This window comes from Apteryx mantelli, chromosome 1 (genome assembly GCF_036417845.1).
Source record: "Apteryx mantelli isolate bAptMan1 chromosome 1, bAptMan1.hap1, whole genome shotgun sequence".
NCBI classification, from domain to species: Eukaryota; Metazoa; Chordata; class Aves; order Apterygiformes; family Apterygidae; genus Apteryx; species Apteryx mantelli.
In genome coordinates, this window is record NC_089978.1 from 184,427,115 (window position 1) to 184,441,711 (window position 14,597).

At 37.5% G+C, this 14,597-nt stretch overlaps 1 protein-coding gene across 1 annotated transcript in view; it reads right to left on the bottom strand.

The window, feature by feature from the left end:
- MSRB3 (methionine sulfoxide reductase B3) overlaps positions 1–14,597 on the bottom strand; it is a 95,248-nt gene that overhangs the window by 54,947 nt on the left and 25,704 nt on the right. The window contains 2 exon segments of the mRNA XM_067313933.1: positions 782–859; positions 2,632–2,740. Coding sequence (XP_067170034.1) covers positions 782–859; positions 2,632–2,740 — 187 coding nt within the window.

Here is a 14,597-nt window from a genome sequence, read left to right on the forward strand (position 1 = left end):
CCAGAAATACAAAAATATACATAAACAAAAACTGAAACAAAGCAGAATGATGCAGAGATTGAGAGAATTCAATCAGTATGGCTTCTAGCATGCAATTTAAGACTATCATTCCCTCAGTACTTCTAACAAGTATTTTTCATGCAAGACACCAAAATAATAATTTCTTTCTTAATCCTGGGCTCAGGTCCTAATTCAGCAGCGTATGTGTGTTAATTGGGAAGGATGAAAATCCAGTAAGCAATGTAATTTTCCTGGTTTTTGTTTTCTTAACTGTTTGAATTCTAAAAAAGCATTTATTTCTTTCTCCATGTCAGAGAAAAAATGCTCTAGCCCAGAAGGAGCATTGCCACCCTGAAGCCATACCTTAAAGCAATCTACAAGTAATGCTAACTAGTTTACATCCAGAACTGGAGATCTACCAATGCATTAAAAGACTAAAGGGTTACTATTGCACATTACATAGCCTTGGCATGGCTGTATATGAAAAAAAAAAGGCTAATATTTACAAATTACCCACTCTACCAGAATAAATTATCTTACTATGAAATTTACTATCTTACTATCTAAATATTTATTTATTAAATTTTTATATCTTTACTATAAGAACAATTTTACTATTGCATTATTATTTACATTGCTTTTCATGTATTCCTTATCAGCTTGAATGATTTAAATTATCTTATACAACTACAGTAAGTCCTGGAACAGATGCAGGAATACATTGGAACACAGCATATAAACTAAGAGACAGTAATCTCAAAACTATACTTAGTATACTCACTTGAATAAAGGAGTTCCACAAACAACACATTTGTATATTCCTTGAGCTTTATGATGTGTGTACTCTCCCTCAAAGGCACTGGGAAAACAACAACACTATATTTAAAAAATAAATAAAAGAATTTTGTTTTTTTTTAAATTATTAAATTAGCTAGGACTTTAGAAAAATATTACAGAAAAAAGCACTTAATTTAAAAGTTCACAGTTGTTTTTTATTAAATGAAGCAAATAAAGCAGGCACAGGAAAAAGGGAATGCCCTCATTAGTTTGCCTCAGGAGTTATGTATCATGCGGAAGGAAGCAAATTGTCACACAGTTCAAAGGACAGACAACAACAAAAAAAGATAAAAACTGGAATCTTCCTACATTTGTCCAGAGAAGAACAATTTTTTGTAAACATGGATTGTTTGAAATTTAAATTATCTTAGGCACTTGTCTAGTTTTGTTTTTAAACCATCTTTAGCAATAAGTTCAGATGCTAAGCTAAAAGCATAAAGCACTAGGGTATCTGCCATTTAGAGGACATGAAGAGTTGGCACTTGGTTAGTAGAGGATGGGCTGTCAGGGTGACAGAAGTTTGTAGCTGAAAATGAAATAATTGGTTCACAATTTCAAGCTGTGTGTGCCTTATATTTTTAGTTGAAAAGCAATATTACAGCTTTAAGGGAATATTTTTCTAAGTTAACAATCTAAAAGGCTAGGAGGTCATTCATTTAATACGAATCAGCTGTGCTAGTCCAACAAAAAGCCTATGTGCTCAGCAGCTTGTTTTTATTATCCTTTCACCCTTTTTATGAGATCCAATTTTTTTTATAAACAGGATTTTTAAGAATGACCTAATCTCCGATTGTTTGTGTGCATTAAATCACGTTGTTGGTTCCGTACACAACCGTGAGCTATGCAGGAGAAGGCCATGCCTCCGTGCCCATCCAGCGGTGCGGAGCGATGCAGGGGGCCGGGCAGCAGAAGGGGACTGTCCCAGCGATCCTCATGCCGCAAATGCAGCAGACAGTGTGCTCTGTCAGGAAGGGTGTTGCCTATTAATGAGGGTCCCTGCATGTGTGGCAAAGAGCCCTTTCAGGTCATGAATGAAAACAAGAAGTTACATCATTAGTACATTTGGATCAGAGGTAAAGCTAGGGCCCTATGCCAAGCTCAATGGTATAAATTAGACAACAAAAATGGTTAGGCCTTGGCAAGCTACCTTCATGTTGGAATCAGCTGAGGGAGACTTTATTCACTAAAAACAGTCTTGGAAGCAAGTCCTTTTTTTCCTCCAGGATTCAGGGCTGGCTTCCAACGACTAAAGCCATGTGAGGGCAGTTATTGAAAATTTTTGACATTCCAACCACAAATGAGCCAATAAATACCTTCTCCACATGTTCTTCAAAAAGAAATTGGAGTGGGGTGGAAAATAACTAAATTATGCTACCTTCTTTCTGCAGCCAAATTGTCTATACTTACAATGACCACCTTCAAAACTTCAGCTTCCTGGCACGAAGCCATTTCCCTCGTGGTTCTGCTTACTGTGATGTCTTCCAAAAAGTGTACCTAAACTGCTATTACTTCCACACATTTTGTAGTAAACTAAAAACAGACCCTAAACATAAGCCCTGTGACTTTATAAGACATACAGTGTTCATTAAAAAGTCACACAAGACCCCTGGCCCTGGCCTCCATGCTGCAGATGCTTGTCTTTTCAGTGGTGTTAATTTGTAGGGGTTAATAAACAAGTGCAGAATTCCTGGAAAAAAGGTTGGTGGGGAAGACGAGGAAGCAACAGGAAAAGGAAGGGGAGAAAAAGAAAGATGCCTCTGCCTTGAGGACTGGACTTCCTTCATCCTGCCTTACCTTTCAGTCCCTTTCTCCTGAGTGACATGGTACTGCAAGGGTGTCAGCCGCTTTCTCAGCTCCTCCTGGGAAAAGACCACCTTACAGTCTTTTTTATCCCTACATGACCCTGCAAAGGGAGAGGATATGGGAGAAGGAGCCTTTTTAGCTTAAATCCTGAATAATTGCTTTGGCAGACGGCCACAGCATAGCTTCTGCATTTACTTGTCAATGACCAGACCAGTCCCTAATGCACGAAGAATGGCTCAGCTGAACTGCAGCTGATTATTTCTTCAAATCCAAGTTTAAAAAGAATTTTGCTTGAGAGCCAGGTGATTCCACTGGAGCAGTGACAGTGTGCTACAGCCAAAGCCCTTGTGTGTGTTATGTACTAAACTGTTGCGCACACAATCATTCAAAAGAAAGTAACATTTTCCAATCATTTAAAAAAAATCTGCAAAAATAACTACAACTGAAATGCTCTTTACAAGACATCTATATTGGAGACTTACGGTAATGGGCATATGATGTTTAGCCACAACATGCAACAATTTCATAATCCTTTAAAGTAGCTTAAAATAAGTATAAATCATTAGAATTCCAGTATGGTTGATTTAACTGCTAGAATCCTGGCCCTTTCACTTTATAACATTAACAATTGTATTTTTTCCCCTGTTGAAGCACCAGAATATGACCCCACAACAGCAAGTCATTTCTTCATGCACAAAGTAGAAGCTTCAGCAATGAAACTGCTTTAAAAATTAGGGCTGGCATTGAAATTACTCTCCTTTGAAAATCTCATCTTATATTTTCCTTAATTCACACAGAAAATCGAAGGAGTATATACAGATTACTGTGAAAACCATTTGTATAATGCAAAAATTCTCATCACACCAGAAGAGAAAAATAATACGGTTGCTTTTGAGAATGAAAACTCCCTAAGTAATAACAGAAATTGCCAAATATTGAATTAACTTTGATAATCACTTGCAAAAATGAGCTGACAAAACATAGCAGGTAAAAAGCACTCTAATTATGACAATAATTAAAATATGGTACAATTAGAAATAAACAGTTCTGACAAAAATATTTTTTGCAAGTAATGTATATACACTCATAAAAAGACCAGTTGTGTTCCCAAAGTAGAAGGAACAGAGCTACCCATCTGTATGTCATTTAGTACAGGAGAGGCAATGGCAGGTTTAAATTACATGGTATTGGATTGCAATTTCCTAACATTGGATGCTTTTCTGCTTTTTTACCTTGAGTCATTACTAAGGAGTGTTCATAAAAAGTAGCTTAAAGCACAGATGCTTGCAAATCATTTAAGAAAAGATGTTTCTTTCTTCCTCCCCCTCTTCTCAATTTTTTTTTCTGTGTGAGGGTGGGTGAATAGGGGAGAGAGAAAAAGAATAATGCTGTTGGTCACTACCGACTAACCCTAGGAAGTATTTTCAGGAAGAAAAAAGTAAAATTGAAAACATCTGATTGAAGTAAATAGTGCAAACATAAAAAGCTTTACTAGTGAAAGAAAGGTATTGAAAAGCGACTTTATTTCATAGATTAAAAATTACTTTTGATCTAAACATTCTTAAAAACAGATTGTTTTCCACTCTGAGCCATCTCATTAGCTGTGCTGCAGAGCCTTCATTTTAATGGCAAGCTTTGAAAGAGCGCTGCTGTATGCCTTTGTTAGTTTCAATCTTATTTGGGAGAGGGATAAAGATTTCATTCCAGGTCTCTTTGTTTGTCTTTCAAGAACCACTAAAGCAGTATTCACACAAATTTTGCAGGAATGTGCCCTGTGCCATAGCTTACAAATTATTTGGTTTTGGTGCACTTAAAGGTCACCTTCCAAATTAGCAAAATTTTCCTACATCCTGGCTTTTCAACCTTAAATGTAAATATTGTTTCCTAACTGTAAGTGAGGTTTGTTCTTTATAACATTTGGTTGCTTATTTAAAGATGTCAAACTTTGGAGGTTTTTATTCTCAGAACGTGCTGGGCTTTGGACTAATAAGTCTTTCAAAGTATAGCTAACAGTGAAAAAAAGCATACGCATTATATAAATAACTATTGTTATGTTGTATTATGCAACTCAGAAAGAAACTTTTTGAGAGCTGGTCCTTCATCTAAAATTTCAATATTAAAAATTGGTCTAGACAGCAGTAATGAATCTTACAAACCAACATTTCCTCACTTTTAAAACCTCCAACTATTTTTTCAGAAGTTCAATTTGCTCTTTAAATGTTCAAAAAAGCAAACTAGGCATAACTTCACTTTCAAAATAATCATGGAAAATACTGAATGTTTTAAAGAACAGTCAGTATTCCCTTTTCACTCTCCTAGAATACTTTCTTGCCTGTTTTAGAAATGTAGCATTCTCCAGTCAATATACTCACTATTACACACAAGGAAATTTCTGTATGCTGCTTGATCCATGACACAGATCAGAAGTAGGAAGCATGTTATAAAAGATTTCTCCCCATTGTCTTTAATAGTTAATTGCATGTTTCACAAGACAGGCAAGTATTTACATCTATAGGGGAATCTTGCTAATCTGCATGTGGGTAAACTGCAACCTACCCTGACGGGGGACTTTTTAGGTTTGCAATTTAGTGGAGCACCAGCAAAAAGCCATAGTTGCAGTACAAATCATGTAGGAAATCTCTGTGCAGCCCTCAGCATTCAAGAACAGCACTCTTCAGTGATTTGCTTCTTGTGAGGGGACAACATAAAGCTACACACATATATGCACACCTATGAGAGAAACAGCAACTAGTAATGCAGCTGTTATGAAACTCATTATTAAAAAAGAGAATAAAGGTGCAATCTCACCACCTTCCTCATTCTGGTTCCCCAAACAAGAAATCCACTACAGGCTGTAAGCAGGGCAGTGAAACTTTGCAAAAATTTTTTGGGCAACTCAGGGATAAAATAAGGCTCACAGTTCATTTGCAAATTATACATTCAAGGCAGAAGAGAAAAAAAGAGTGATGGGTTTTACAAATAGTATGACACCAGTGTGATTACAAAAGAGGTGAGAATAAATTAAAAACACTGTGAGGACAGTAGAGTCCGGTTTCATTAGACCTATATTTGGACACTGAATTGACATTGAATCTAACTTGTTCTTTGGACATGACTCAAGTCTCAACAGTGACTTTAAGAAGAGCCTGGGACAATTTCATTTCTAAATCAGACACCCCAGTTAGATCCTACTGTTAGGAGAAGTGAACATAGGCCTACAAGAGCAGACAAAATTGCATTTACTATTTGTTTTCTTCTGCTCTGCAATTCACCCCAGCCTCCTACAGACATCTTTTACTATACTGCACACATGGATTCCACTGCAAGATCTGAGTCCAAATTAAGCTTTCTAATCAGTGCACCTCAGTGCATTCATTCTTATTGCTGCTCATTAGAAAAGTACCATGCATGCAATTGTGTTCCAAAGACAGGCACTAACATTTCCATTTTAGGCCAGCTATTTTCAGTATTTTGCCAAAAGTTACAGCAGCGCTAAAAGCTGTTAGATCTTGGAACGAGATGGAAGGCTTCTCAATGCAAATGCCAGGCTTACAAATCTTAATGCATAAACATTAAAAAGCTCAGGAGAGTGAAACAAGCAAACAGAAACAGTTTTGGACCCTTCCTTGTGCTTCAGGAATGGCCCTTCTGAAAGCAATGCAGAGCACACTGCAATTTGCTGTTAACCCGAAGACTACCCACATTTTAGAGTTCCACTCTAGAGTCTAGAGTCCCTCTCTATAAAAATGAAGTGAACAGAAAGTATTTACTGGGTGTTGACCTGATAATTAAGACATTAAGCATCTCACCTCACATATAAATTCATATTTCAATTGACCTTTTCGAACCTGTGGTTCATAATGCAGGTGAACACCAGTGCGTGCCATTTCCTTCAATATAACCAATCACAAGAGAACTAGCAACAAGATACATCCAGACACACTGACACAAGTTAGCAGACCATTACCCCTCATCACTCAGCCCTTCGCCTGCTCCAGTGTGCCTGAGGGTGTCGATTAGTGTCTGACATGCCTTGAATTATCTTGGCATTTTGCCTGATGGCTTTCCTTCTTTAAATAGTCTTTTGAACTGTTCTAATGATTTTATGTTTTGTTGCTTCCTATCACTACTTTGAAATTAACTCAACATTCAACTTCATGGAGAACACAGCCTACATTTTCCTCTTTCTACATATGCCTGTGTTCCACTAGCATTAATTGACATTACAGTCATGCGCTGAGCACATACCATTAAGACTTCCTGAATTAAATACAGCAAGACCAAATGTTACAGCAGAGCCCAGCCATATAATAAATCGGGCTTCCAGTTTTCAGTACTACATCTTTTAATATACCCAAGCATTTTTCTAGGGGCCTTCCAGCTCATTTTATTTTTCATATACCACCACAGCCCCAATCCTGCAGTGTGACCTGTGTGGGCAGACCCTGGAGAATATGCAGAGCTCCAATAACTAACTGCATAAGGGTCTATGAATGTAAATCAGATTACAGGATCTGGCTCTAAGTATATGTCTTTCTGCTTCCCAAAGTCTGTCCCTTCATGTACCTTACTCCCCAATGGTAAATTATCTCAAACTGATGCTAAAAAGAATCCTGCAAGGGTAAAAAACATGTGCATACATTTCTTTAAAAAAAAATCCTTACATATGTTATCACTAGTTCTCAGCTTTATTAAAACTGGAATCTCTCATTTTCATTATTTCAAATTTAGTTTCCACAGTTTACATCTCTTGTTTACACTTTTGCCTCTCTCTCCACTTAGGCAAAGGAAAATGGACAAGTCCATTTCCCTTCTGTTTAGTGTGCCCTCCGCAGCCTTTGGTCCACAGCCTTGGGAGAGCGCTGCAGGGTTCTGTTCCTGCAACCAAGCCAGAAACTGCTGGTCTAGTTAAAAAAAAAAAAAAAAAAAAAACTCTTGAAAATGCAAATCGATGGAAACAGTTCTATTGGCTTGTAAGCTTGAAAATATTACTTTTCAAAACCTGTATTTGATACAATAGATCTTTTTATAATTCTATCACAAGCCATTTTAAATTACCTAAGCATGCTGCTGACTAGGATGGATACTGCAAAAGAAGTCTGAAAAGTCAGGAGGTCAAGTTTAAGTAAAATCCAAACTTTGGCATTAAAAAAAACCTGTAAATGTTTTACACACTGAAAAACAGATCTGTGTTTCTTCTCTGTGGGATGGCTCCTTTGGTTTCTAGCTGTAGGTAGCTACCTCCCACCCGCTGTTGAAATACCATTTGCAGTTTCATGCAAGCATTAGGAGTAATGGGGCGAAGACCATTTCCACTATACTGTGCGTTGAAAATCCAAAAGCCGGGTACCAGGACAACAGTTACAATTTTGGGTCAAATGTCATGTCCTATCTTAAAAGAACAACAACAAAAAATTAACTGTCTTTAAAAAAATGATTTACTTAACACCCAGGAGGGTCATACGGCCACAAGGGAAAGGCAAGCCAGCTCTTTGCAAATTCACAAGCTTCCCATGCAATCAAATAACAGAGCTCTCACTTTTTTTTTTTTCCTGGTCATCAGTATGGTTCATATTTTATATAAATGTATATATTTTGAGTCACCATCAGAGATCTCCCACATAAGAAAACAAATTTCTCAAGCACTACCCCCCCCCCCAAAAACCCCCCACCCAACTAATGAATCTCTTTTGTGCACTTGTTTTCTTTTCAAACAAAGTGGTACTGGAATCACTGTTATCCCAGTAAGGCAGAATCTATGGGAATGGAAGCTGACTTGCTGTTCCCTCAGAACTGCAAGTGTTTTTGCTGCAGGTTACATGCAATACACAAGCTAAAGAGACATTCCCTGGAAAAGAAATCTGAAGCTGCCTTCCCTCCCAAACCAGTGTAGAAAACATTCAACAAAAGATTTAAGTGTTTTGCATAGTGGGAAAGGGGGAAAGAAAAGCGGCTTCGTTTATCCTCTCCAGGGTTGTCTACTTCACTTCCTTATCTCACATTAACGAAATAAATGTCATTACCAGCCAAAATCTTGCTCTCACATCCTTTCAAAATTATAACCACTGAGCACTCCAACACCACCCTGCACTGACTGGTGGAGGCGAACAGTTTCCACAGGGGCTTTTCTACCTATCATCTTCATCATTACTGTAGTGCTGGCAGCGTGCAGCTACTCAACAGAGGTCGGTGAATAGAAGCACCTTCAATAAAGTGGAGCAAAAGCTCATTATGTTATAAACTGCCACTATTGTTAGCCTTTCTGCTGGGATGGCCAAAGAGAGAGTGCACAGGGCAGCTGACCTATTCGCCTTGCTCTTAGATGCAAACCAGGCAAGACAAGATCAAGATCTATCAGTGCAGCAGTGGCGGAGGGAACATTTATAGTGATGGATTTCTCTTCCTCTCTTCCCTAACAGATAAAGAGACTTTTATTTTGCTGATATGATCATAGCACCTTTCACAGGCACTACATTTGTTTAAATTAAAAACAAGAAAGGCAGAAACACTGAGCACTGTATCTGGTCAGTAGATTTCTGTCAGAATCAATAAAAGGGTGCACAACATATGGAAAGGCATTTTATTAATGGCAGAATTAAGCTGAATTTAATAAAAGTGACTTATGCTACCTTTTGCATTTAAAATATTTCAGTGAGCCATCAAAATAAGTTTATTCACACAGCTTTAATAAAGGTTTAACGCTACAGCGGAAACAATTAAAAAGTCAGTGGTTACCACAGTGGTGTGTAGCTTATTGTAGCATTCAGGCTGTTGCTAAATCCTCCTGCTGCTTCCTCTACAATAGTGATGTGTGGCCTGTGAAATGAACACTGCATTTCAAAGAATCAAGGTGCCACAATCTGTACTTGGGTTGGGGGTGGAGAAAAGGAGAGGGAAGGAGGAGGGAGAGTATCTGCTCTCCTCCAGTGCATTGCAACAGCCCAGATCTAACCCCATATGCAACACTCAGCCTGACTCCAACTGTGCAGGAACCCGTTTAGCAAAGACACAAGCAGGCACAGCCTACTCGGTAGCCTTCCTCCTCCATCTCCAAGCACTGAGGGATGTACCAGGCATGAGGACAGGAGCAGTAGGAACATGCTGTGCTCCAGCTGCTATCCTGCTACAGCCACCATGGAGAACATTGCAGCTCCCTCCCTTCCCAACCTGCATCAGGACTAAAGGTAGAAAAACAGCCCAAATGGTTGGTAACTGCCAACTTCTTTCCCTAGCGGGCCTCCTAGACTGCCCCATCTATAAAATTCAGCCAGGCTTTACGGATCAGGAAGGCATGGTCAAGGCTTTTTATAGCCTTAGGAGGACTTGGTTGAGCCCTTCCCCTGCTCTGTCCTCTGTGGGACTCCTAGACCTGGAAGAGGGAGTAAAGCACCACTGTGCACTGCCTTCCCTGCAGTGCACAAAGCTGCCAGCACTGCACAGGAGCTGCCAGCAGGTGCAGCGGGCAAGCGGCCTTGCTGTCCAGAGCAGCCCCAGGGCCCACAAGAACCTCTCTTCCGGCTGGAGGGTACCTTCTTACCCCAGCCACGGGCCGTGTCCAAACAGAATTTCATTTGAAAGAAATCACAGGATGAGGCACATGTTTACCTGGCAATTAAGAACAAATATTTTCTGCTTCTTAGAAACCTCTGGGACACAATTTCTCTCCCACTCCTGGTTTCCCCCCAAACTGTGATCTGTGCTGTGGTTAACCTAACAACTCAGTTATGATAACTTTCACATCCCTGGTGCCTGACCCCCAGTCTGTACTCTCCAGGTGCATTCAAGGTACCATCAAATTCTAAGCACACATATCCCCTTAGAGACCCATTGGATCACCTCCTCCATCAACTCCAAAGATATTCCTACTGACTTGAAGGGGTCACATAGCCGTGGTCCAAACTTGCACCTCTTCTTGCTTGCCCTCCTTCAGCTTAGCAATGCATAAAATCTCCTTCCTTTTTGTGGGCTGTCATCTCTCCTTTACATCTCATTCTTCTCTGTAACCCTGGTTATGTACTCTGCAGAAAAATGACAAAGCTGGTTGTTGCTTTTAATTGAAGGGGAAAAAGTGAAGGCAGTCCTTAAAGGACTTCTCAGACCTCCTGTTACATGCAGTCTAATAACTAAAACAGTAGCTTTTCATGGGAGCCTTTAAAACACAGAAACACAGTTAAGGCTGAAACCTCATCTTTTACATACCCAACTTCAGCAGAAAAAGCAGGAAGCCTGAGTTGCATGGGGCACAGGAATGGAACACAGGAAATTTATGAGCTCCCAGAATTAAAACATTCTTGCAAGAAAGGAAAAAATGGTTTGTGGTGGGTCCTTTATGGGAGTAGGAAGGGAAGGCAAATGACCTTAAGAGATCCTTCAGGGAATACATTAAGGAACTGGGGCTGTGCATAATGCTGGGAGCACAAGAAACATCTTACCATCCTGCGCTACTCCATACTACAGAATCACAGAGAAGCTTCGACGCAGACGAGGCTCTTCCCAGAGCCTTTGTTAAGTAAGTGAACGAGGAAGAGGGCAAAACGCCACTAGGGTGGATGTTAAAAAGAAGGCAGAAAGGGAAGAGGAAAGAGACGGCAAAGGAAAGCACTGAGCAGAACTGACTACCTCTCCACTCTTCTAAAGGGGACAGAAAGGGTACGTTAACAAAGGATTTCTGGTTTTTTATACCATCCCAATTTTTGCAAGCATCAGGCACAATAAGTGTATTACTCCCAAAGGGATACTCTGCAAATACATTTCACTCCTTCCTAAAGTGTATTAAGTAAGATCTTCTAGATCAAATATTAGTGTACAAAACCAACATTTGTAAATAGAGTTTGTTTTTTTTTAAGCAAACATAACATTGAATATACTCCTATTAAGATATCTTTAGAAAGGTGCTTTTTTCAAGACATTCCACAAATATGATAACATGTGAGATTACAGCAGCATTCCACTATCATAGCCCTAAGAGGCAACACAGAGATATAAACAGACATTTATATATTAATGACACATGAACAATTTAACATACTATTTCCTGTTGTGCTCACATTGTGCTCATCTTCAACACTCTGTTCAAGCATGTACCAAATAACTGTCATGATTTCTGGGAGGTAGTGAAGTAGGTAACATGTATTTTAAGTAAAAATTCTATTTTTGTTGCAAACTGATATTTGCTTTTTATTTAGCTTCTTAGAAATAAGTTTTGATTTTTGCCTTCCCCAATCAGTTCTGAAGAAAAAGTACATCCAGCTTAGACGTTGTATAACAAATTTAAACCCATAGCAAATTTTTATGTTCAAGTTATAAACCCCAGAAAATAGGGATTTATAATGAAAACATTGACAGGCACTTAACCATAGCTGTACTAGTGGGTCTTGCTGTAAAACATATCAGTCTCACTTTTATATTCTTTCAAACCATGTGAAGAGATATCCATAGTATTACATCTTTGGTGATACATGTTATTTAAAGCTATGGGAAAGTTACAACATATATTATGGAAATTATAGTTCTGAACACACAAACATACAATATAAAAACATTTAGACATACTTAGTTACACAAAGTATAATAAGTACAAGTAAATACAGTATTTTGAACATACTACACTAAATTTTTTTCTAGACTTTTCATTGTTAAAGACAGATCTGGCAAGCACTATGCACACAGATAATTTCACTGCTACGAGCAGTCTGAGAGTTCAGAGGGACTAATGAATATGAATAACTCATGTATGTAAGTGTTTGCAAGATCTGCTCCTAAAAATAATCCTTTATGTTAACAGATTACCACTAAAAATCCGATTTTCAGACCCAGTAATTTTCTGTTCACTAACTATTCATTTTGATTTTATGGAAAGACATTACACTGTAACTTGGAATTAACAAAGATTTAATACAATTTTTAATAAAATAATAAAATAATAAAATTTAACAAATTATTTAATAATAAAAATTAATAAAATATTTAATAAAATAGGCTATGAGAAACTATAGGCTATAGAAACTATAGGCTATAGATATTTATTTAATACAGACTTACACCATATGCCCAGCACCATCTTCATACAGATGTATTGTAGCTTAATCTAATCCTAGAAAAGTATGGTTTCTTACTGATAGTTATTCTAGTAATTAAACACTTCACAACAATTTAATATTACCTATGACTTTATTATTTCACACACCTCCTGGAAAAAATACAACCTAAGTCTGCCCCTGTACTTTCTTCATCGTTACTTTTACTTAATTTTACAACTACCATAATTTTCCTTGATCTACAAAAGAGGAAAAGCCAAATTATCTCATGCAAAAAATGTGATGTTAGGAGCACAACATTCAAAGTGTTAAATAAATAAAGGATTTTTTTTTTAAGAAATGAGAGCCCATAATAATTAAAAGACACAGCAAAGCAAAATAAGATATTCTTTTACTTTATATCTTGGTGGTCTGCTACAGAAAACATATGTACAGGGAATCTGCATAATCATTATTTGTATCAGTTACTTGCTGGTATGTACTAAAGTACAGAGCAGCTGAAGTAGTTTTTAAATTAAAAGGTTCTGGGCTTTTTTTTTTTTTAATTTAATTCCTATGAGCTAAATCCTGGTAGGTGCATCCTATGTTTCCAAAGAAATTCAGAGCATTCAACTCTAACACAGAGCAGGCTCAAGGAGTGACACTTCTAAATCACACGAAAAACACAACAGAGCTGCAATCATTGCTAGAAATGAAGAAATCTTGAACCAATATGAATATAGTTTGCGTATGAGCAAAACAGACTTATGTGATTTTTCCCAATGCTCCTGCTTTTTTTTTAAATAACTTAAAATGTTCATAAGGTCTCAGGGAGTACTTATGTACGAATAACTCCTAAAGGGGAAGCTTTTCATATAGCTCTAGGCATGCAAAACAATATATGATTAGTGCCATCTACTGGAAATGTATGGTACTAGTCTGTCTTTATAGTATCATACATAAAAGCATGGGTTTAGGTCAAACCGTGCACTAGATTTGCACATATTGAAATATTTAGTCCTAACTTCAGAAAAGGAATATTTTAAAAAAACAATTTGGAAAAATAGATCCACACTTCAGGTATTAATATACAAATAGAAAAAGAGTAAGTAAAAACACTTCCTTATCACAACAGTTAATTCGATTTATGAATAGATTTTCTAGCCTAACTCACACATACTTATTAAGTACAGTGATCCAGAGAAGAGACAGAAGGTTACCCCTATCCTAAGATATTTCTTAGCATTCTAAGAAGGACATTATTTCATTCATCTTCTTGAAATAATATTTTCATTTGCTTCTGATCTACAAATACGACTTTATATATTAAAATAAATATAATATCAAATAAATTTGTTACAGCATAAGCAAATCTTACAGGAAGAAATGAAACAACATAATTCTAGGTACCATTCCAAATGTAAAAATTGAAATGATACTTCCATTTAAGTCCTTGTCCTGAAAATATTTAAATGCCTGGAATTTAAAACTGTGTAAAGAAGCTCAATTTACAGCTAGAAAATATTTTAAAACATACAACACTGGCCAGAGCCTTTGGCTTTATATCTAAGCTCAAGGATGAGATCTCTGCCAGCACTTTTCTCCCTTACACTAAATTGACAGGGTGTCCAGACTGTTAGAAAGTCTCCTTTCCTAGAAAATTTGCTATCCAACCAGAAGACGACCAAATTCTGTACCATTTGAGACTTGGTTTGTACACAGCACGACGTGGTACGGTTGCCTAGTCACAATTTGCACAGAACTGGATGGTGGGAAAAGCATTAATACAATGTGTTATGTTATAAAAAAAGTCATGAGAACTTGGGGCATTTTCCATATATTCAAAAGTTAAAGTCACAGTGGATTGTGGCATTCAAACAGATGTTGTCTCTAGATCTCATTCCCATGTTTAATTTGATACATGCTTTACCATTTACTTGT